The sequence below is a fragment of the Aquarana catesbeiana genome, linkage group LG02, assembly GCF_042186555.1.
Source record: "Aquarana catesbeiana isolate 2022-GZ linkage group LG02, ASM4218655v1, whole genome shotgun sequence".
NCBI lineage: Eukaryota > Metazoa > Chordata > Amphibia > Anura > Ranidae > Aquarana > Aquarana catesbeiana.
In genome coordinates, this window is record NC_133325.1 from 145,782,877 (window position 1) to 145,805,953 (window position 23,077).

Here is a 23,077-nt window from a genome sequence, read left to right on the forward strand (position 1 = left end):
GTTCCTACAATATTTGCTTATACTCAACCACCATTTTGGTAGGTTGCCAGTTACCCTGTCAGTATATTTTGGTTTAAAGAAACCCTCATAAGCACAGACGGGTAATGTGCCTAGTGGAAATATGTTTGAAAAATCCCTTACAACCAAATCTTGATTTTAGTTGAGTAGTAATCAATTTTCAAGCATACTGTATATGAAATTCAAAAAATATTGGGAGTCACTAACCATTTGTTCCATTAGTTGCTCTGTCTCAAATAAAAGAATACAAATTGGAATAACATAACATCTCACAGGAACAAATTGAATCATGCTTTATTGGAGTTTTTTTGCCTTCCTCTGGATTAACTAGGATTGTTTATATGGAGGTTTTCCCAATTCGTTTTTTTTTCTATTTCAGGGGTGTCAAAATGGCGGCTCTCCAGCTGTTTCGGAACTACAAGTTCCATCATGCCTCTGCCTGTGGGAGTCATGCTTGTAACTGTCAGCTTTGCAATGCCTCATGGGACTTGTAGTTCCGCAACAGCTGGAGAGCTGCCAGTTTGACACGTGTGAAAGATGGACTTGTGTTCTTTTTTCAACCTATGTAACATTGTTTATAATGAAATGGATGACTGATTCAAATTAACCGATTGCTGTAAGAGGAGTGACAGTTGTCTGAGAATTGTTCTGAGGGCGCAGGCCACTCAAATAACAGTGGGGTTTACTGAGGTAGGAGAGGTTTTTAGATCTCAGCTGCAAGTACGCTGGTGAGCAGACAGCCAAGTCCAAAAATAAAAGCAAGAAGACACTTAGCAACCATAAGATGTTTGTATCTCTGTTCAACACTACTCTCCCTCCTCTAGGGACAAGTGATCTGAATGTTCTGGCATAAACCAGGTTGTTGAAGCCACACTGTCAAATTCCTGAATTTTAACTCCTATCCAAAAACCTTCCAGTGGGTCAAAAAATATTTACAAGCAATGATCTGTTTCACAGCTTGTTTTCCAAAACCAAGTCTCCCGTGCAATGAATAAACCCAAAACATTGCCATGATGACTTCTGTTTCTTTACAGAAAAAATTATCTAGCTACATAATGTCTATATGAAGAATAGCTGAAAGACAAATCTCAGACACCTGTCAAGCTAGGTCAAACCTCAACATTCTTTGATAAATATGGCATCATCTCCTCCAACAACTCTCTGCAAACACTTGCTCAACTAATTAAATCTAGGTTTTGTGAAGGCCAGCTCTTCATCACTTAACTCAAGACAAGATTAGTTACAAGTTGTGAATACTCAAAATAAAAAAATTCAGGAAGAGAACAAATAGAAAAAAAGTTTGCTTAGGTAGGATGACTAAAAAAAAAGCCATAACAAAAAAAAACCAACATCACTTATCTTGGCACTGAGCGATCAACCCAAGACCTGTTCACATCAGTGCGGTGCAATCTTCTACATCGTGTTGCCATTAAACTCTATTAGAATGCATATTTTTATGAAGCTTCATCAAAGTCCTGCATGCTGTATCTCTGTGCTATCAGAAAATGAATACTGCATATGGCAGAGAACCTTAAAAGGCACGTAAAAAACATGCATAGAAACCTGAAGCAGAAAAACTACACCCCACTGATGTGAAACCAAGCTTAAATGATTAGTTCACCTGAAAAAAAAAAAAAAAAAAAAAAAAAAAAGCACTTTGCAGTCACCATAGACAATAACATCATCCTAAGCTAATATGATTTTTCTTTAAAATTAAAATTAAATTAAATTAAATTAAATTAAAACATTACTGTTGAAGCCCACAGTAGTGCTGCAATCAGGAAGACGGGAGAATGGATCAAACGGCGGCACCAGTTTGCCATAGAACTGGCCGTGGACCAGCTCTATGACCCTTAGAGGCCGGTAGCGATGTCATGACATCACTTCTGGCTCTGCCAGATGTAAACACTGCCTTTTTTTTTTTTTGCTGGAAAGCCCGAGATCGACTTTTTTTTTTTTTTTTTTTATCTCTAGTCTTCCAGTATAGAGGAGTGATTTGGGGACTTGTAGACCCCAGATCTCTCCGTAAAGAGAACCTATATCATGCCCTATTCCTATTAGAAGGGATGTTTACATTTCTTGTAATAGAAATAAAAGTAATCAAAAAATTAAAAATGTAAGGGAAAGTGTAAAAAGAAAAAAAAAAAAAAAAAAATTAAAGCGCCCCTATCCCCTCGTGCTCGCATGCAAAAGTGAATGCATACATAGGTCGCGCACGCACATGTGAGGTATCGATGCAAAATGTTAGGACAAAAGCATAATTTCGAGCACTAGATCTCTTCTAACTCTGAACTGGTAACCTGTAAAAAAAAGCGACGCCTAGGTAGATTTTTAAGTACCGTAGTTTGACGCCATTCCACAACTGTGCACAATTTTAAAGCGTGACACGTTTGGTATCTATTTACTAGGCGTAACATCATTTTTTACCAAAAAATTGGGTTATCTATTGTGTTTTCTTGCATTAAAATCCATTAAAGTGCAAAAAAAAAAAAGTATTCAAAGAAATTGAGCGTGCCCAAAACAAAAAAATGTTAACTTAACACTCTCAATCACAAAAGAGTTTTTTTTATAAAGTAAATGCTGTAAACTACTTGTGTAATAGTGACTAATTAACATCCTGCATTCTAATGCCTTAGATTAGCCACAATTCCTGTACCTCCAGTCGTCAGATCAGTGTACCCTCTGCAAATCTGTCCCCCCACTATACCCCACTGCACTACCTTGCACATCTGCCCCACCTCTGTACCCCTTGCTCATCTGTCCTACCACTGTAACCCCCTGCACATCTGCCCCACCACTGTACCACCCTGCTCTTCTGTCCCACCACTGTAACCCCCCTGCTCATCTGTCCCATGAATGTACCTCCTTTCTCCTCTGCCCCTTGTACCCCCCTGCACAACTGCCCCACCTCTGTACCCCCCTGCTCTTCTGCCCAACCAGTGTAAAACCCCCTGCTCATCTGTACCACCACTATAACCCCCTTTCTCATCTGCCCCACCACTGTATCTCCCTGCACATCTACCCCACCACCGTACCCCCATGCTCTTCTGTATCACCGCTGAACCACCTTCTCACCTGTCCTAACACTGATCCCATCTACTCATCTGCCCCACCACTGTTCCCTCTGCTCTTCTGTCCCACCTCTGTTCCCCCTGCTCTTCTGCCCCACCACTATAACCCCCTGCTCTGCCCCACCAATGTACCTCCTTTCTCCTCTTCCCCGTCACTGTACCCCCTGCTCTTATGCCCCACCTCTGTACCCCCCCTGCTCTTATGCCCCACCTCTGTACCCCCCTGATCATCTGTCCCACTAATGCACCTCTCTTTCCCATCTGCCCCAACACTGAACAACCCCGCTTATCTTTTCCAGCACTGTAACCCCCTTCTCATCTGGCACAACACTGAACCCCCCCTGCTCATCTGTCCCACCACTGTAACCCCCTGTACCCCCTGCACAACTGCCCCACCTCTCTACCCCCCTGCTCTTCTGCCCAACCAGTGTAACCCCCTGCTCATCTGTACTGCCACTATATACCCCTTCTCATCTGGCCCATCACTGAACCCCCCCTGCTCCTCTGTCCTACCACTGTAACCCCCTGCTCATCTGCCTCATCACTGTAACCCCCTTGCTCTTCTGTCCCACAGCTGAACCCCCTTCTCATCTCTTCCACCACTGTACCCCCTGCACATCTGCCCCACCATCGTACCCTCCTGCTCTTCTGTCCCACAGCTAAACCTCCCCCCTGCTCATATGCCCCACCGCTGTACCCTCTTCTCATCTATGATATGCGCGATATGCAGAGTGGTGCAAGGAAGCAGAGATGAGACACAGCTACCTGTCCTGGCACACTCATCCCCACTGATCCACCTGTCGCATCCAGCCCACATGCATGCATGTGATGTCACATACAAGCATCTGGAATGGATGCGCAATGAAGAGCTCAGGTCAGGGGCATTTTCTGAAAGCAGTGGGCCTGTATGCAAGATCGAGCTCCCGCAGCTGATAAAAAGTGCAATGCCGAGCGCTGCAGCAAAATTGGGTGTGATCACAGTCCTCCTCCTGGAAACTGGGACTGCCCCCTGAGCAAAATTGCACCCAATCTCTTCCCTGTCACAAGAGCTGACGATCGCAGCCACAACAAAGTTAGATAACCAACGTTTCCCATTGTTTACAATGTGTGTGGGCACAGTGCTCCCCCCCCCCCCCCCCGTGCAGGTGCTGCATGGGGAATTGTGAGATTGGAATGCATTGGCGTCTCGCTGACACTTCCCTGCACTGCTCTGCTGTTGGGGAGGGAGTGTGGTGCCGGCAAAAGAGGCTTCGCGTGCCGCATGCGGCACCATTGCCGGGGGTTGCCTACCCCTCACCTAGGGTATATATATAAAAAATGTTTGGGTTCTGAGTAGTTTTCTAGCAAAAAAATATGATTTTTACAAGTAGGAGAGAAATGCCAGAATTGTCTTGGGCAGGAAGTGGTTAAGTTAGTGAAGAAAAAATATTCTTTACACTGGCTTTAAGTTGAAGATTTTGGTTTATCTTGCTTTTTTTCTGTGCTCTCCATAGCTTTTCTCTTCTGAGATCTTCTATAATGGCTTACTAAGAGAAATATCAAAGATATCATTTTTAAGTGGGCATTTGGGAGTGTAAATGTGAAAGAACATAGTTGTAAAGCAATAATGGCAGTGATTTTGTAATCTGTCTCTACAGTCTATGACCATCTCCTGAAGCATGCCCCCCTGTCTCCAACAATTCTGGTATTATGTTCTTAGTCTATTGCCCATCTCTTGCAACATGTTTTTGGTCTCTGACCATCTCATGTTACATGCCTGTAGTCCGACTGCTTTCTGTAGCAGTACCTGACTAAATATTATGTATAGCCCTTTGATGAGGTTAGGGGTTGAACTTCAGGTCCCCTATGACAAGTTGGCCACAATTGCTTTAAGCTATCTGATTAAAGACACAAAAGTACCAAAGGCCTAGGTTTCATCATTACACAAAGCTAGACTGCTCCCTTCTCTCAGCCATCCAATGCTTGTGGTGAACACTCGGGAGCATTTTATTGCTACACTCAGCCACTGTGAGCCCTTCTGCATATTTATTGACAGGGAACTTTAGTTATGTGAGGCGAGAATGGTCTGATGCCCTTACCACCCAATATTTTGCCTATTATTTCCAACCCTTCACTGTAATGTTCATTTAGTGCTCAATTTTTGTGAGCATGTTGTAAACACTCTATTTGCTAAAACGGGATTACCAGGAGATCTTCATCTAGGAGGTGAACGGAGGTCGTAGCACTGAAGTATAACTGCACCTTTGGTGCTGGTTCTTTGCAGAGAAGTTTTATTTTCAGAGGTTTTTTTTAAACTGGATAGAGAGTTGCTTTAAATTCTGACTTGTGCATTTGACAGTCTTTTTATACTGGATGAAAAAGGAACTCAAGATTTGAGTTTTCACACAAATACATATGACCCCAGGTATTTTGTGCAGTTTGGTACTTAGTCCTATATGCTTAAAACATGTGTAACCATAACCCCATTAACAGCATTGGGCATCACGTATACATAGCCTTCTTTGACCGTGGGAAACGCAAAATGTGGCAAAAATTGTACTGCGATTTTGCCAAGATTTGCAGTCGCTGGTCAAATTGTTCCTATTCTGAATGTGATTCGTTCAGGAGAGGGTGGTTGAACCTCCCATAATCGCAGCAGCTCCTTTATGATCCTAAGAGCCTATGTGTACATTGACACACAGGCTTTTATGGAGTTACGTTTAGGAGCTTTTTGCAAAAAAAAAAAAAAAAAAAAAATGCCAAAAGCTCCTAAACTCAGGTTTAGGAGCTGTAGTGTACATGAAGCATTACAAATGTGCCACACAGCCGTACCTCACATGATGGGGATAAGATCCATAGGAAAAAAAAGGATTTTCCGAGTCAGGTTATTCTTGCATCAGGGTTACCATGGAAAGAAAGGTTATTCTGAATCGTGTTCTTGCATCAGGACTACCGCAATGCACAGATGAGGTAAGCATGCAAAATAATGATTAAAGCTGAAAGCTGGCCATTAAAAAATAAAAACAGCACCACTGCAAGGGCTAGTTGATTATTTTTGTCTAGGGAGGAGATGAAGGGAGGTTTACTTACCTGATCCTTCCTGCACAAGACCTGTACCCTAGCAGTGGAGTGGAGGATCAGGTGAGTATAAGGCTTTCTCCCCTCCCTTGGACAAAACAAGCACTTACCCCTTGCAGTGCAGGCACAGTCCTGCTGCAAGGGAAAACTTTTTTGGGGGGGCTAGAGTTGGGCTTTAAAGCGTACACCAGTTAAGCACATTAAAGAAAACAGAAAAAGAGCTTCAAACCAAGCCATCACTGACTTCTCTAACTGCATGAATTGTAAAGCAAGTCATCCTTAAAGATCAGAGCAGACTAAAGGCTTTTTTCATTTGGTCTTATATTAGAGTGCTGGCAAGCTGCCTAGATTCTGCTCTCCATTTAAGGGCCTATTCACATTTTTAAGTTTTTTTCCTCCTAATGTGTGTTAAAGGAAACTCATCAAAACATGTTTAACGTGTGTCACAATGTGCATTGACATGCTTCTTGTGTATTGTATTGTTTTTAAGGGTTTCCTTTTATTTCAATGGAAAACACATTAAAGAAAAATGCATAGTTATGAATAAGGCCCTAAAGGTAAAAGGAGACGATATTTCAGTTCCTCAGTTGTGAAATTTGAAGATGAATTTATTCACAATGCCTATAGCTACGGTGAATGAGGGCTTGTTTTAAACTGCTTTTAATTCTTTTCAGAATATGCAAATGCCTTAAAGCGGGGTTCCACCCAAATTTTGAACATTATCTCTATGCATTCTCTTCCTTGCCTAGATGCTGACATGCTGTGTAAAAAAATTTAAATCGCCGTAATTACCTTTTTTTCTAATCTTCTTTGCACTTCCTGGTTTTCCTCCCATGGGAGTAGGCGTGTTTCTAGCCTCTCCCAGACCTCCCACAGTCCCCTGGGAGCTAGTCTCAGGCTTCCCAGCATGCATTGTGCAACAGCGTCATCACAACATCTCGGTGAATGCTGGGAGCACAGCATTCACCGCATCCTGGAAATACATGCTTGTGGGCTTCAAATACCCACAATGAAGATGGAAACCGCCTTCAGTGAATTTTATAAGTTATTCTTTACAACGAAATTGGACACAGGCGGACTTATTACACAGAACATGTGAGTAGATAATCATGAGAAGAAAAGTTTGTGAATGAACTCCAAAAAAAAACGATAGATAGGTGGACCCCCGCTTTAAGTGACTACTTCTGGATCGCAAGTAACACACACCACTGATCATGTAAATCAGTGTTGGTTTCTGAAACACAACGTAAAATAGATATTCTCTTTTTTAACACCAGAGTGGGGCAAACAGACAAGTAATATTGCGACTGACCTTACAAGAACTATTCCAGGTATTGCACCACTTATTGCAACTCTCAAACATTATTCGCTTAACCTGAACAACCTCCGAGTGGGATCAAATGGGTCTGTGGATGCCATTAATTTGAGTGTCAATTACAATACATGAAGGTAAATCTTTGATGAGGGGTCTGCAGGTGTAATGACTGCACACATAGAAGAATATCTCATTTGAAGAGTTCTGACCATTAAAAGCACAAGACATCAGTTCATTGTTTGGGAGTTAAAAAAGTTTTTTGATTCCCACAAATATATAGTTATATAGTTAAGTGGAATATACATGCAAGGATTTGCACAATGGTTTGACAGAGAGTACTTTGGGTCCTGGTGTAGAAAATGGACTGATTTGATACACCAGATCTGTGGATTCATTATGTAGAGCTTTAAAAATTTACAAAAATAACAAAAGAAGTAAAATGGTAAATATGGTTATTTAAATATACTCACTAGCCTTCACAATCCTAAAACAACAACCGTATAAGCAATAGTGTGTACTTATGGCAGTATACAATTAACAAAATATAACGTTTAAAAATGTCCCTTTATAGAACCACAATCTGGTATTTTTTTTTATACACAGTATATATACCTGTATTGTTGTGTCATATTTCCTTTGATTAAAGCAAGAATATACTGTATATTAGGCCACATAGTCTATTTGACAAATTCCAGTTGCTTCTTTGAGAGACAGTCTACATAGCGATTAATGATGCAACAAGAAGAAAGGTCATGGTGAACAGACATATAAACATGTTTTAGAGTTAACTGGAAGCAAGCACATTTCTGCTAATTAAGAGAATAATGATAAACAAAGCTATGGGCAGGCTGATCGGATTGTCCACTTCTCGGAGCTAAACGGATTTTGGTATTTGCTACGATGCCCATATAAAGTGTTTGGCCTCCTGTATTTTCAGTCCCTAATCCTCAAAGTTCAGTTGTATATCTTTTTACATTGAATAGAGGGGGCATCCAATATTTAGGGTGATCATCAGCAGAAAAGCATTAATCTAAAGCATTTCTAATCTTGGTATGAGCATCTTTTAGCCAAACATTAGCTCTGTCTGGTGTGCATATTGTTCATGGACATGCTGAACAGAGCTGTGTTAAGTAAGAATGCAATGACTCACAGCTCCATTTAAAAAAAATAATAAATTAAAAGAAATTATATGGGGACGTGGCCTCGGCATGAGCGTGGGAGGATGTGCCCTCACTGAGCTCCGGGAGACCCGTCCACTATACCGCAGATACAGCAGCTTTCAGGGGGAGATAATCACAGGCAGAGATGCCCTTCAAGAGGAAGCCCTCCCCGACGTCACATCGGTCCTCTCGGTGCGGCTCCGGATAGGTGGATGTCTACCTAACAGACACTCGCAGAGGAGCAGCAGGGGGATCTAAGATGGAGCCGGGTGAGCATGCTGCCCGAGCAGCCTCCTCTATACAGTAACCAAGCATGCCTTTACCCTCGCTTCCTCCCCTTCCCTCTCCCTCTCGCTCGGACAGCCTGGAGAGATCCTCTGACATGAGTGAAACACAAGCAGATAGAGATCTGTGCTCCCATATTCTCTCTCTCTCTCTACCCACCAAGGCTGACCTGGAGCTTTTTGCAAACAGGGTAGAGAAAGCTCTGTGGTAGGACATTGAGGCTTTGCAGGTGAACACTGCACACATTAGGGGCAGAGTAGAGGCATTGGAGTCGAATTGGGAAGAAACTCCCCCTGTACTGCAAGATCGCAGAATTGATACCCTGCTGGACCAAATGGACGATTTCGAAAATTGTAAGTCACAGAGTGAATATCCGCATTAGAGGCTTACCTGAGGCTACCGCACCCCGGGACATAGTCCCCACATTGCAGGGTGTCTTTAGGCAAATCTTGGACCAGGAGGCTCCCGCACATATTGAAATTGATCTTGTTCAAAGGCCACTCTGCCCACCCTCCAAGAACCCAGACAAGCCGCGGGATATAATATGCAAGCTTCATAAATACGCCCTGAAAGAACGCATTATGTTCCATGTCCGGGGAACCCGTTATGTGGACTTTGATGGTGTTAAACTATTCTTTTTTCCAGACCTAGCCTGTCGCACCCTGATGTAGCGCCGAGCCCTGAAGCCATTGCTGGAGGTTCTTCAAGACGCAAAGTTGGTCTACAGATGGGGTTTCCCCTTTAGCCCATCAGTCACTAAGGATGGCAAGCTATTTACCCTGCGGAACAAAGATCACCTGCTTAATTTCCTGAAAGACCTGGATTTGCCCTCCGTGGATATTCCGGATTGGCAGTCTGCACCAGAGATTCTGCTTCTCAATCGCCCCCCAGCCCTGGCGGCCTGTACGTCGCAGAGGTCAGAAGAGGAACTGTGGGAGCTTCTCACAGGCGACTCCACAGCCTTCCTCTCCTGGGGGGTCATCCTAAAGGATTGATTCGAGTTCTGTTGAGTTTTATTTTCTTTTGAGTTTCCCCATCTTGGCTATATATATGTATAAACCTTGTGAGCTGCCAAAACTAAAAACTCAAAAAACAGAAAAATCCAAAAGCCCAGAAAAATAAATTAAAAATACTATGAACTATAGCTGCCAGCACTCACCACATATATACCCAATGTGCAGCGCTAAGAATTATGCAATATACTAAAACTCTAAAAATGGTAATAAAAAAAAATAAACAGATAAAAGGATAATTAAGTAAAATATCCCTAATTATAGTGCAGGTGCTCATTAGCAGATGAAAAAAGTGCAAGTGCTCAGTGTTTGTTATACACAGTCCTCAATATTGATAAACAAAAAAAAAAAAAAATCCATAAACATATCAAAGAAAAAAGGTGAAACAAATGGTGTCTTCATGCAATGTGCACTCTCCCCCTTCAGGTATGCCCTCACCTTAAGGGCTTTAAAAACAAGCCTGTAGTAAATGGTAACAGCTTAGATGGTCATCATCCATATAGTGGCTGGTTACTGGTAAACGAGATCCCATATTCACTCCACCTCCTGGTAAGAACGCTGATCAATAAAGCCACAACTTCCGCCTGGTATTTTCAAAGATCGCCTCATATGCATACAGGGAATAACAGAGGCGTGCAATAGTGCAATTCCGTTTAAAAAGATTTAATGACAACTAAACTCATCACATTACACTTACATTTAATATATTTAAAAACTGCATTGAGCTGTGCTGGTGTGAAAGGGTGAAATGGTCACCTGTATTCTGGTCTGCAGTCCCGGCATATGGCGTTTCCTCTGTCCTATTTTCTCCACAGCACTTCCTAGTTCCTTGTGCATAAGGAGGCGTGCAATAGTTTCTTCTGCTAGGAGCAGTCTGCCTGACTGATGCACAAGGAACTAGGAAGTGTATTTATTTTCAGCACTCCTTGATCTCTGGTCCGACATGTTGCGGGTTTCTCTACCTTTTCACCTATGGCTTGGAGGACCTCTAAACTCCCTTCTCATCATGGCTTCCCTGAAATATGCTTCCAACATTATCCGCAGACTAGGCTCACCCTTCAAACGCAGTAAGTTGAGGCTCGAGTGAAATGCCTGGGGGGGGCACATATCCTTTTGCAAGAGACGCATATTCACACTAATTCAGTCCCTCGCCCTCCTACTCACCTGTACAATCAATGGTATCTGAGCAATTCCTCACGCCACAAGTCTGGCAGAGTCGCCATAGCGATCCATAAGCAGTGCCCCTTTGTCCTTGTGGATCATGTGGTGGACCCAAGCAGCAGATATGTGTTCTTTAAGGGCACGATCTTGGGACGAAAACTTACCTTTTGTGACGGTGTACTCCTCAAACAAACACAAAACAGCTCACCTTCCTGGACTCGTTTCTGGACTCTCTCTCATCCTGTAGAGAGGGACAACTGATACCAGGGGGGTGACTTTAATGTAAGCCCTGACCCTTGCCTGGATACTTCCATGAGTTGCTCCAGTCCCTCGTTTGCCTTTCTAAAACATTTTCGTAAATCCCTGAACGCCCACCATTTAGTTGACTGCTGGAGATTGCTCCATCCTACAGTCAAAGATTATAGTTACTATTCGGTGGTTCATAACGTGTACAGCCGAATAGACTTTCTGTTGATGGATCAGTCTCTCCTGGAGTCTCTTTCCGCTGCATCCATTGGCTCTCTTACAATCTCGGATCACGCTCCAGTCTACATTTCCCTGCTCCCGTTATCTCTGGGGGCGCGGTCCTGGAGTGGGCGCCTGAACGTGAACATCTTAGACAATGTAGTGGCACAGAAGAAGATTTCCGATACTATTTCACTATTCTTTGCGTAGAACTCGACGAACGATGTGAGGGCGGCCTCCCTATGGGATGAACACAAGGCGATGGTTCGAGGGGAGCTCATCTCACAGGGATCTTGACTGAAGAAGGCCCGGGAGGGAGAAATGCAATCGCTTCTGTCGAAGATTCGCGCGACAGAACTCTTACATAAGCGAATCATTACCCCAGAGTTGACGGAGGAACTTCGGTCTCTCCATCAGAAACTAGCTAGCTTACTTGAAATGCGAATTCAGACCCGTTTACACCATGTCTCTCACAAATTTTAGGAATTTGGCAATAAGTGCGGGAGATTGCTAGCTAGAGCTCTTCGATGACAGCATGCCTCTGGTCATGTCCATAAGCTGCATACCACGACGGGACACCCGGTAGTACACTCATCGAAAATAGCGGATGCCTTTCGAGACTTTTACACCAGGCTCTACCACCTCCCCAATACCCTACCTGGCTCCACAGAGAGTCAGAAGATTGAGCAAATAATGCAATACCTAGAACACGCTCAGCTTCCCTAACTCCCCACTCAAACCATAAATCAGTTGGATACCCCCATCTCCCTAACGGAACTTGCAGCGGCCATTAAAGACCCCCCCAAAGGGAAGAGTCCTGGGCCAGACGGCTTTACCAATGCTTACTATTGTAAGTTTCACTTAGATAGATAGACTCACTTTATAGCTCCCCGGCAGCTAGGGTTAAGGTAAATGGTGCCCTTTCAGATCCGTTCCCTATCCGCAATGGGACGAGACAGGGGTGCCCCTGTCCCCTCTCATATGTGCTCTCATTCTTGAACCCTTCCTTAATAAAATACGCCTTAACCCAGACATTAAGGGATTCACGGTGGGCCCAACTGAACATAAATTGTCCGCATATGCAGATGTCTTCTTGTTTTACATGTCTGACCCCTTGATTTCCCTTCCTAATATGGCGGAATTACGTGTATTAAATTCACTTTCAAACTTTAAGATTAACTATAATAAGTCAGAAATTTTACCTTTGATTATGCCCCTGACTGTACGCAGACAACTGCAAGACTCATTTTCCTTCACCTGGTGCTGCACTTCACCTGGTGCTGCACTTCCTAAATATTTAGGTGTCCAACTCCCAGCTTACTGCAACCAGCTATACACATATAATTACGCCCCACTGCTCTCTACCGTTAGAGCGGACTTGGGATCGCACAACCTTTTCTTGGATGGGCCAAGTCAGTGTTTTGAAAATGAATGTGCTGCCCAGTGTCCTTTTCTACTTGCAAATGGTGCCCATGTCTTTACCCAGGTCTTTCTTCTTGACCCTCAACAGCCTGTTCATAAAATATATCTGGAACGTTTAGCCTTTCGCACTCTGCAGCGACCCAAAAAGGCAGGCGGTATGGGCGTTCCTGATCTCCGTAAATACTATGAGGCTATTGCCCTTCAGAGGATTTTGGATTGGTACCATAATGTATCCACAAAATTATGGGTCCCCCTTGAAAAAACGCTGGCAGACCGCAATCTCTCCCATGCCCCCTGGCTCCCCAGGGAAGGCAGAGGGCCCATCCGACCTCACCTCCCCCACCATTATCCATGCATTAAAAAGATGGGATATTCTCAAATGGTCAAGAACGGATTGCCCCTCAATTCTATCCTCTCACTCCCCTTGGGGGCTTCCCATGATTCGCTCCAGGGGAACACCTCACCTTTTCCCCATCCTGGGTGGCTGACGGGGAGATGCGTTGTGGCAGATTCATACAGGAGTGGCTACCTTGAGTGCACAATATGGCAGTTTTCTGACCGATGACTGGCGCTACAGGCAGATTCAACATTTCCTTCAAGGTCTGCCCAAATCCGTGCGATCTCCCACCTCAGTGACCCCATTCCAAAAATTATGTATGTCATCCTCAGTCATTCCCCATTCCATTTCAGTGCTGTATGGGATGCTGCAGTCACTGGAAAACAGGGTGAAGCCTGCTTATAGCAGGAGGTCGGAGAGAGACCTGCAGCATGTATTTACTGAGGCCCAAATTGACCACCTTTACCGCCTTACACACTCCAGTTCCGTGGACACGAAAATGCAGGAGAGTGGCTATAAGATTCTTACCCGCTGATATAGAGTCCCTACGAAACTGGCTCAGATCTATCCAACCGTATAAGATGTCTGCTGGAGGGTTTGTGGACAACGGGGAACATTCCTACACATTTGGTGGGAGTGCCCCAGACTGAAGCCCTGCTGGCAGGACATCAAATCCCAGGTCAAAGACATTCTAGACATTGATTTACTGGACTGCCCATTGAAGTTCCTCCTTCATGTCCCATCCATTCCTTTCGGCCACTATCACAAATCCATGCTGTCTCATCTTTTAAATGCAGCTTAAATGGAAGAAACCTTAGATCCCTTGCTGAGCAGATTGGATCAGCCTAGTAAATTACATTATGGCAGCGGAGGAGTGGATGGCGACATGTAGGGACCGCTATGATAAATTTGATGCTACTTGGATACACTATATTAATACAACTGTGACAAGCTCTCTAGGGAAGCAACCTCCTAAAACTCGTGCATTAGGTTTGGCTGGGACTTCCGATAACCTTTGATTCTCCCAGAACACTACCAGTCATGGGCATGCTGACCCTAAGACATCATCTGTCATTTGTCTTTCTTCCAAGTTAAATCCGCTAGTTATGTCATGCTATATCACGTTATGTAATTGAGTGCTTCCTTTGTTCTTTATACTTGTTCTTGCATATCCCTCCTCTCTTTTCCTGCCCTCCCCCTTTTTTTTCCCCTTTACCTTCTCTTTTACATGTTTCTGGATCTGTGGCCTGGTATTAGGTACATAGTCCACACGAGCTACAATTTCTGTAGGTGGTTTGAGACTTCATGTAGTGTAAAGGTTTAGCAGCTATAACCCACGGTTATGATGTTCTGTATGTCTCAGCACCCCTAATTTGACTAAACCTATACTCCATTGACTGTTGCCTGATTTGACTAGACTATCGTTTAGAATGATTTCATGTTTCTGATTTTCTCTTTGTTGATATGAAAAATATGAAAAAGTAAAGATTAAAGAAAAAAAGAAATGATGTGTTGCCATAAACAAATAAACAGATTCCAGTATTTATGGTTTAGAAGACGAAAACCAACATCTGATTGGTCACTACAATGACCAAGCCTTCCTTTTCTATGATTTTTTAGAAGTGCGATGGCAGAAAAAGTATTCTATCAAGTCTGCCCCTTTTTTTGGATCTTTTAAAGACCCTTTTTAGATCTAGGTTAACCCCAAACTCTTAAATTCACTTACTGTTGAATATTGACTGATTCCTCATTACCTCAGCTGGAAGTTTTTTTTTCCCCTGCTAGTTTGAGGTCATGCCCCCATATTTTTGATCCATATTGAAAATAATGTAAAATAGTTAAAGCATAAGTTTACCTAAAACAAAAAAAAAAAAACACAGCACAAGGGACGATACTTACCTTCATTGAGATGAATTCCCTTGTGCTGCTGTGTCCCCTCCTTTTGCCGAGATCTTCCTCCTCTGGTGCCCAACAATGCCCCCGCTTTCTGTCCAGGTGCTCCATCGACAGAAGTCCTACTACAGCTTTTATGACAGAATCTTGATCTATGAACAGAGGAGGCTGACCTATCACCCGCCTTGCCTTCATTCATAGATGAATCTTGTTTCAGTAATATGGGCTACAGTAACAGTTTCCACGAATGGAGCAGCTGGGTGAAAAGGGCGAGCATAGTCAGGCACTCCGGGTGAGTGCCTGTCACAATCCCTATTAATTCATGCCATACCAGAAAATTACAGCAGTGGGAGTTGGGGCATTGGAGGAAGAGGATTTTTGCAAATGGAGGACACAGCAGCATAAGGGACACATTTCATTGAAAAATAAAATTAGGCTTTAGGTAAAATTAGGCCCAGTGTAGACACCTCAAAAAATTAGGAGACAAAGACAGGTTTACTCCACATACCAACATAAAGGGAAAAAAAGGAAGTCAGAACTCCTGACCTGTATACTTGTTCTGGGTTAGTAAATCAAAGGCAAAAGGATCAGCAAGCTAGTCTGGCAACTAGTACTGCAGAAGGGGAAGTAACCACTAGCAGCCCATGTTTTTTTTCTTTAGCACATGTTTTCTTTATATGGATATACAACACATGAATCATATATGCACCACAGATGTTAAACTGCCTTTTTCTGTTTTAACAGCTTTTATTATGAATTTTACAAACAATACAAATAGGTACAAGGTATCAAAAAGGTACATAGCAATGTACATCATGAAAGCACTTGGCTATTGGACAATAGCAATTATTGGAGCATTACATATGTAATACATCAGTTCCATAATAGGCGAGTAACACTTGGAAGTTACTCAAATGTTTTCAACTTCTATGCCCTGGATATTGGGGTTGGCCTTATGAGAAAGAGCCACAGGGTTCGATCTATAAAGCAAATAGGATAGGTGGAGACAGTCCTGCCTCTTACCTCTGCCAATAGGAAAGAAGGGGAACAATATAAAGTGCCTTTATACACCTTAACCCCTTCCCGACCAGCCGCCGCAGTTGCACTGCGGCAGGTTGGCTCCCCTGGGCTAAACAACGTTACCTTACGTCGATTCGCCTTTTGGCCACTAGGGGGCTCACCGCCGGAGCTGATGCGAATGCCGGGCACCGCGGCACCCGCGATCTTTTGTGACAGAGCGAGAACCAGGATCTGTGTGTGTAAACACGCAGATCCCGGTTCTTTCAGGGGAGAGGAGAGAGATTGTGTGTTCATACTATGTATCAGCACCGATCTCTGTCTCCTCCTAGTCAGTCCCACTCCCCCCCCCAGTTAGAACACACACTAGGGAACACAATTAACCTCTTGATCGCCCCCTAGTGTCAAGCCCTTTCCTGCCAGTGACATTTATACAGTAATCAGTGAATTTTTATAGCACCGATCGCTGTATAATTGTCACTGGTCCCAAAAATGTGTCAAAAGTGCCCGATGTGTCCGCCGCAATATCGCAGTCCCGAAAAAAAAAAAAAAAAAAATCGCTGATCACCACCATTACTAGTAAAAAAAAAAAAAAATGCCATAAATCTATCCCCTATTTTGTAGATGCGATAACCTTTGCGTAAACCAATCAACATAGGCTTTATTGTGATTTTTTTTTTTTTTTACCAAAAATATGTAATACATCGAAGAATACATCGGCCTAAACGGAGGAAAACATTTTTTAAAAATTGGGATATTTATTATAGCAAAAATTAAAAGATAGTGTTTTTTTACAAAATTGGCGGTCTTTTGTTTATAGCACAAAAGATAAAAACCGCAGAAGTGATCAAATACCACCAAAAGAAAGCTTTATTTGTGGGGAAAAAAAAAACCCACAATTTTGTTCGGGTACAGCATCGCACGACCGCACAATTGTCAGTTAGAGCGATGCAGTGCCGTATCACAAAAAATGGCCTGGTCATTGAGCAGCCAAATCTTCAGGGGCTGAAGTGGTTAAAAAATAAGGGGTTAAATCATACTGCATTCTTATTTTAACTTGTTACATGGGCAGTCTTGGTACACAACCAAGTTGCTCTAGAACCAAAACCTTGAGTTTTACTAACACCAAACAAATTTTTTAAAGCATAACACACATTGACAATACTTGCTACACATAAATGATTATATTCACACACGTTATCTCTTTTCTGTCCCCTAAAACAATGCCTTACCTGTCCGCAGCCAAGAGCACTGCACACAAAAGGGCGGTCGTCCCCCATCACTCTCTCTGTTGAGGAAAAAAAAAAATAAGTTGATAAAAAGTCTCTACCAAATATGCATAAACTTAAGCTGGCCAAACACTGATCAAAAATCAGTCAGTTCGACACGGAATCGGCGAGTGGCCATCCCTGCTTGACAGAAGTTGATCAACTTTTAACCACCTCCCACCAGGCCACTGCACATATACGGCCAGGTGGAAGCTTCCTCCTCCTGAGTGGATATTCACGAACGTCCCTCAGAAGGAGTGGGATCGCGCATGCCTGTGCAGCACTGCACCCAGACACAGCGCATCTCCAATCGGCAGGAGGGCTCTGTGATTTGCCCTCCTGATCACATGACGGCTGTGTAAAAACAAAGCCGTCATGTGATGTAAATAGAGAGCTGGTTGCTAGGCGATTGGCTCTTCTCTCCTCACACGGAGGTTGTGAGGAGAGGAGAGCAGACCGCTGTAGCCAGCCTGTGATCAGTGAGTGAGTATGAGCTGTTTTTACAGCTTTTTACACACTGATTACTGGCACAGTGTCCCCAAACATGTAAAAACACAATGTAAACACACAATGTCCCCAAAATAGTGTCCCCAAAACACCGTCCCCACACAGTAAAAACACCTGTCCCCACATATGTAACACTAAAATCATATGTCCCAATGATCACCTGCACACATATGTCCGTGATCATCTGCGCACATCTGTACATGATCATCTGCGTACACATGTCAGTGATCACACAAACTAATTATTATACACTTAACTGGATTTTTTTTTTACCAAAGACATGTAGCAGAATACATTTTGGCTTAAATTTATGACAAAATTATTTTTTAAAACAGAAAGTAGAAAATATTTTTTTTTTCAAAATTTCCGCTCTTTTTTTCGCTCATATCACAAAAAATAAAAATTGATTTGTGAATAAATACCACCAAAAGAAAGCTCTATTTGTGTGAGCAAAATGATAAAAATTTCATTTGGGTACAGTGTTGCATGACCGCGCAATTCTTATTGAAAGTCTGAGAGCGCTGAAAGCTGAAAACTGGCCTGGGAAGGAAAGGGGCGAAAGTGCCCAGTATTGAAGTAGCTAGTGAAAGGACATGTTGGAAAACTTGATCTGTGAATGCAGCCGTTAATCAGTCAATTCTGGCAGCTGCAGGTACTCCCCATCCAACTCATTTGTGGCTTAAAATGAAAAAAAATAACCAGTGTATGGCCAGCTTAAAACTACATAAATTATTTAACACCTGATAAGAAAAATACCAAAAACCCACAAAAGGTTTCTTACAGGTGAAAAACAAAAATAACACGACACAAGTCCTATCTAAAACATTGTGCATGCCTTATCACACAGGAGCTACCTGGATTTGATTGCACAAGGCTCAAATGGGTTTGAGCTTTTTCCGGGCAGAGTTTGAGATCCTTCCAGTTCACCAGCTTTCAATACCTGTCCAGTCAACCTGAGCTGGATTAGGCCAGTGCAAGAGTTAAAGCTGGACACTAGTTTCAGAAATCATGAGGCCTTTTTACAACTGCATCCAAACGGCACAAGTGCATTTATTTTCCTGTCAATAGTAGCAATTTCATTTCATGGGTACTAGTTGGGCACAACATTATCTGTCATGGTGATAAGTTAGACTGTCACTTCCCTGCTGACATTCTTAGAAACGTACAGAATGATTGTACAAGCAAGTCTTGGAGTGATGATTCACACATGACCGGAGAATACACAGATTATGTGATGCAGCTGTTTACTATGCAGACATGCCTAAAGGTCATTAGAAATCATACTGTAGAGCTCTGTATTAATCATTAATTTAACGAATGGCATGGATCTAATCATTCATTATAACAAATGGCATGGATATACTGTACATTCTGAAAAATGTTTAAAAGCACCAAAAAAGTTTTGTATAGAGTTCCAAAAAAACACAATAAAAAGGTGAGGAGTTGTTAAAATCCCAATGAACCAGTTAATCGCATTTCATTGCTACAGGATAGAAGTGAACAAGCAAGTAGTTTACATTCTGGAAGTTTGAAGCACAGAGTGACCACCATAAACAGCCCTGAAAAGTGAAAGCAGCTTTGAACAAAACATTTGAAGTAAGACTGCCAATGTGTCTTTAAAAGAAAAGAAAAAAAAAACCCTTCCCTCAGACACTTTAAAGAAAATCCAGGGCAAAGTAAAATATTTGCTGCAGAAGTGGCAGGTGTAAAAAAAATGACTGTTGGGTGCATACTTGCTTTAACTACTTGACGTCCGTGGCAATTTTTTTATTCTTGTGTTTTTTGGTTTTTTTTTTTTACACACGTGAGAAAACATGCTAGAAAATTGCTTACAACCCTCAAATCATATTTTATGAAAGCAAAGGCCTTGAAGAGAAAAATGGCTACAGTTAAATCCAAAATTGTCTACAGACGACCTAAAAGCTTATACAGGTTACATTGGACACTCTTTGCCTATGACAATATCTTCCACAGAGAAAGACCAAGACCTCTTGACCCATCTACAGCTCCTGCCTTCAGAGTTAGTAGACACTTCTGGCTTCCAAATGAGCTTTCGACTACCTCTTCGTCTGACCCCTCTATGGGAAAAGAGAAATTGCACAAACTAGCAACATCCAGGTAATCAGCCTACCTTTGCACGCCCCCCCCCCGACATTGGGGGATTGAAACCACCACAGAAATCACTCATGCTCTTTGATACCCATACCCCCACTATGAGAACATCCCTCTGAGGACTAATGCCCTTGAACTTTCTGTTGGCCATTCTCAATTGGGGTATTTTCCAGGTGACCGTTTCATGAACCTCAACCCCCTTAGGAACCCCCCTGACATACTTTGATATGCCTATGAACCAGGTGCATCACAGAGTTCCCTTACTGTTGACATCTCATTCTTTTGGAGAAGGACACAGTATGTCACATCCCGGTTCCCTCCTCCAGACCTGAGCAGAACGTTTAAGCCTTTGGTCCTCGTTAGACCTTGTTCCTCTGATTCCTATCCTGTATCCTATTCTACCGGAATTCCTTTCTGTTGGATATTTTGCTGGTTCCCATTTGTTATTCTTACTGGCCATCTATACAGCTTTCCAAATATATGCCAATTGCAAATCAGAGACTCCTTATTCCTGTGTACCCCCCCTTTTTTTTTCTACACCTCCCATCCTTCTTCTTAGTTCAGAAATGCTCATGGGACTGCAGCTCACATCAGGTGTTTTTGTTCCTGCCCTGCTCAAGTTATGATCCCAAGATATTAATGGTCATCATGGGTTTGTAGTTAGTTTTCCATATGTGCATATTTGTTCTCATGTTCTGTTTTGAAAGGCGGAGTAACGGTTTATAAACTGCTCTATTTCTGACTACCTGCTGTCTGGGCAGATTACCCTTAGTTAAGACACCACTTCCATGGTTTACTCAATGGGGAGGTTTCTGGGAGAGTGGGCTGTCCTGAGCCCATTTATCTGCACTCATTCCCTCCCTCATCACATACCCTTCATTACCGATTATACATGTATATAGTTAACTTATTTAAACTCACTCCTTGGCTGTTACAGCAGCCGGACTCAATTTTACATTACCTCCCACTCCCCCCCCCCCCTATTTTCTCTTCTCCCCCATTTCGATTTTTTTTACATTCAATCTGCAGTCTCTTTTCTACTGGGATCCTCCTCCTCTCATACAAACATCCTCTAGCAGATCTCTTTTGGTATGCTCCTATTGCTTATGCTTTTGCTATTATCAATTACAAAATGGGAGCTCGGGTCAACGCTTCTGCTGGCCCATTATTTTGGCTTTTGCTTCATGCTCAGGCAACCAGTCTGAGATTTCTGCCACTGCCCAGTATCTTATTTGATTATGATCTGATTACTTCCTGATTAGAGCTTACTTCTCATTGAGTGGGTAAAGTTTGTTCCTTTTTATGCTATTTCCATACTCATCACTAGTTCGCTTATTTGTACACACCTTCTGGGCTTCAGTGACGAACCCCACAAATGGTGATGACCGAGTGTATTACCGTCTTCTGCTTAAGTAGCATTATTTCACTTATTGCATTTCCCCATTCTATTTTTTTCCAGCTTCTCTTCTTTTATACCTATCCCAACTTTCCTCCCCTTTATCTCCCTTCTCCTATCTACCCCCCCCCCCCTCTTTGCCTCCCCACACATCATTTTATTTCCTTTCTGCCACAATCCATTTTTTCAGCTTTTTTCCACCTGTCATGATGTCATCCTCTAACTGTAGGTCTATTTCTCACAACATCCAGGGATTCAACTTGCCCCAAAAACGTAGAACAGCTTTTAACCCCTTCTTTTCCCTTTATGCGAGCATAGTGTGCTTACAGAAAACCAGGCTCACTACGTCCTCCTTTGCTAAATATTTCCATAAGAATTTCCCCCAAGTTTACCAAGTTAATTTTAGGGAAAAGAAGCTTAGCGTATTGATGGCCTTTCACAAACACAAGCCTTTCACCTGCAAATTAGAAGTCACTGACCCCACAGGCAGGTACATCCTACTACAGGGCTCCGTTTTTGACATGCAGGTCACTATAGTAAACTAGTATGTTCCCTTTTCCCATCAACATCAGTTCTTTTCCCACCTCATGGGACTTGTATCCACTCATAAGCAGGGCACCCTCTTCATTATGCGCGCTACCAATTATGTTCTTGATCTCAATCTAGATAAATCAAATGTTACTAGTCTTCCTCTTAGAAGAGATGTTATCCAAGCCCAAATAAATAAGATGACCACCCTGCTCTCTAACCACAGCTTGACTGATGTCTGGAGATACCAAAATCCTAAAACTAAAGACAAGCCTTATAATCTGCTCCCTATGACTGCCTTTCCTATAATGTTTACTTCTTTATCAACCCACAATTCATTCCTTTACTTACCAAAGCCAAAATTATTTTGGTCTTCTGGTCCCACCATTCCCCCCTGCTCATACATAGCAACTCATTTGTTTAATGGCACAGACTATATAGTTGATAGATTCAGCTCTATATTATCTGACATATAAAAAAACCTCTGCCTTTTTGTTCCACTTTGGCCGATCAACTTGTAATGGATGTCTCTCTTCCTTCCCTTACAAAGGAAATTAGGGATAAAATGTCACAGTACCAGAAATACTGTTAGCCATTTAATCTCTCAAGCCCTCAACAGCCCTGGGCCCTGATGGCTTTACAGCCCTTTATAATAAAACTTATGCAGATGTCTCAGACTCACACCTTACTATCTCATGCAATCATTTAAAATTTCATCCAGATCTCTACCGGACTTCTCTCAGGGCCCACATAGCAATGCCTCTCAAGCCAGGTAAATTCCACCTAGACCCACACAACTTTTGCCCTATATCCCTGCACAGATTCAACATTAAACTATCAGCTAAGGTACTGGCCGCTAAACTTCTTCCTCACCACTTCAATCCATAAGGATCAGTTGGGCTTTGTCTCAAATGGACAAACCTCCAATACTATCAGAGTGATCCATTTATTACATTTGCTTCATCATAATAAGTTAGAAGGTGGGACTATCAGCATCATATTTTACACAAATGGGGATTTAAAAGCAGTTTTCTAGCTTGGCTAAAAACACT

The 23,077-nt window shown here is 42.6% G+C and overlaps 1 protein-coding gene across 2 annotated transcripts in view; it reads right to left on the reverse strand.

Annotated features, from left to right (window-relative positions):
• The window catches only part of ATF7 (activating transcription factor 7), a 178,703-nt gene that overhangs the window by 71,311 nt on the left and 84,315 nt on the right, over positions 1-23,077 (reverse strand). For both annotated transcript variants that reach the window (XM_073613605.1, XM_073613604.1), the window contains exon 3: positions 17,447-17,502. In XM_073613605.1, the coding sequence (XP_073469706.1) occupies positions 17,447-17,494 (48 nt within the window). In that variant the 5' untranslated portion in view covers positions 17,495-17,502. The remainder of the gene's footprint in view (positions 1-17,446; positions 17,503-23,077) is intronic.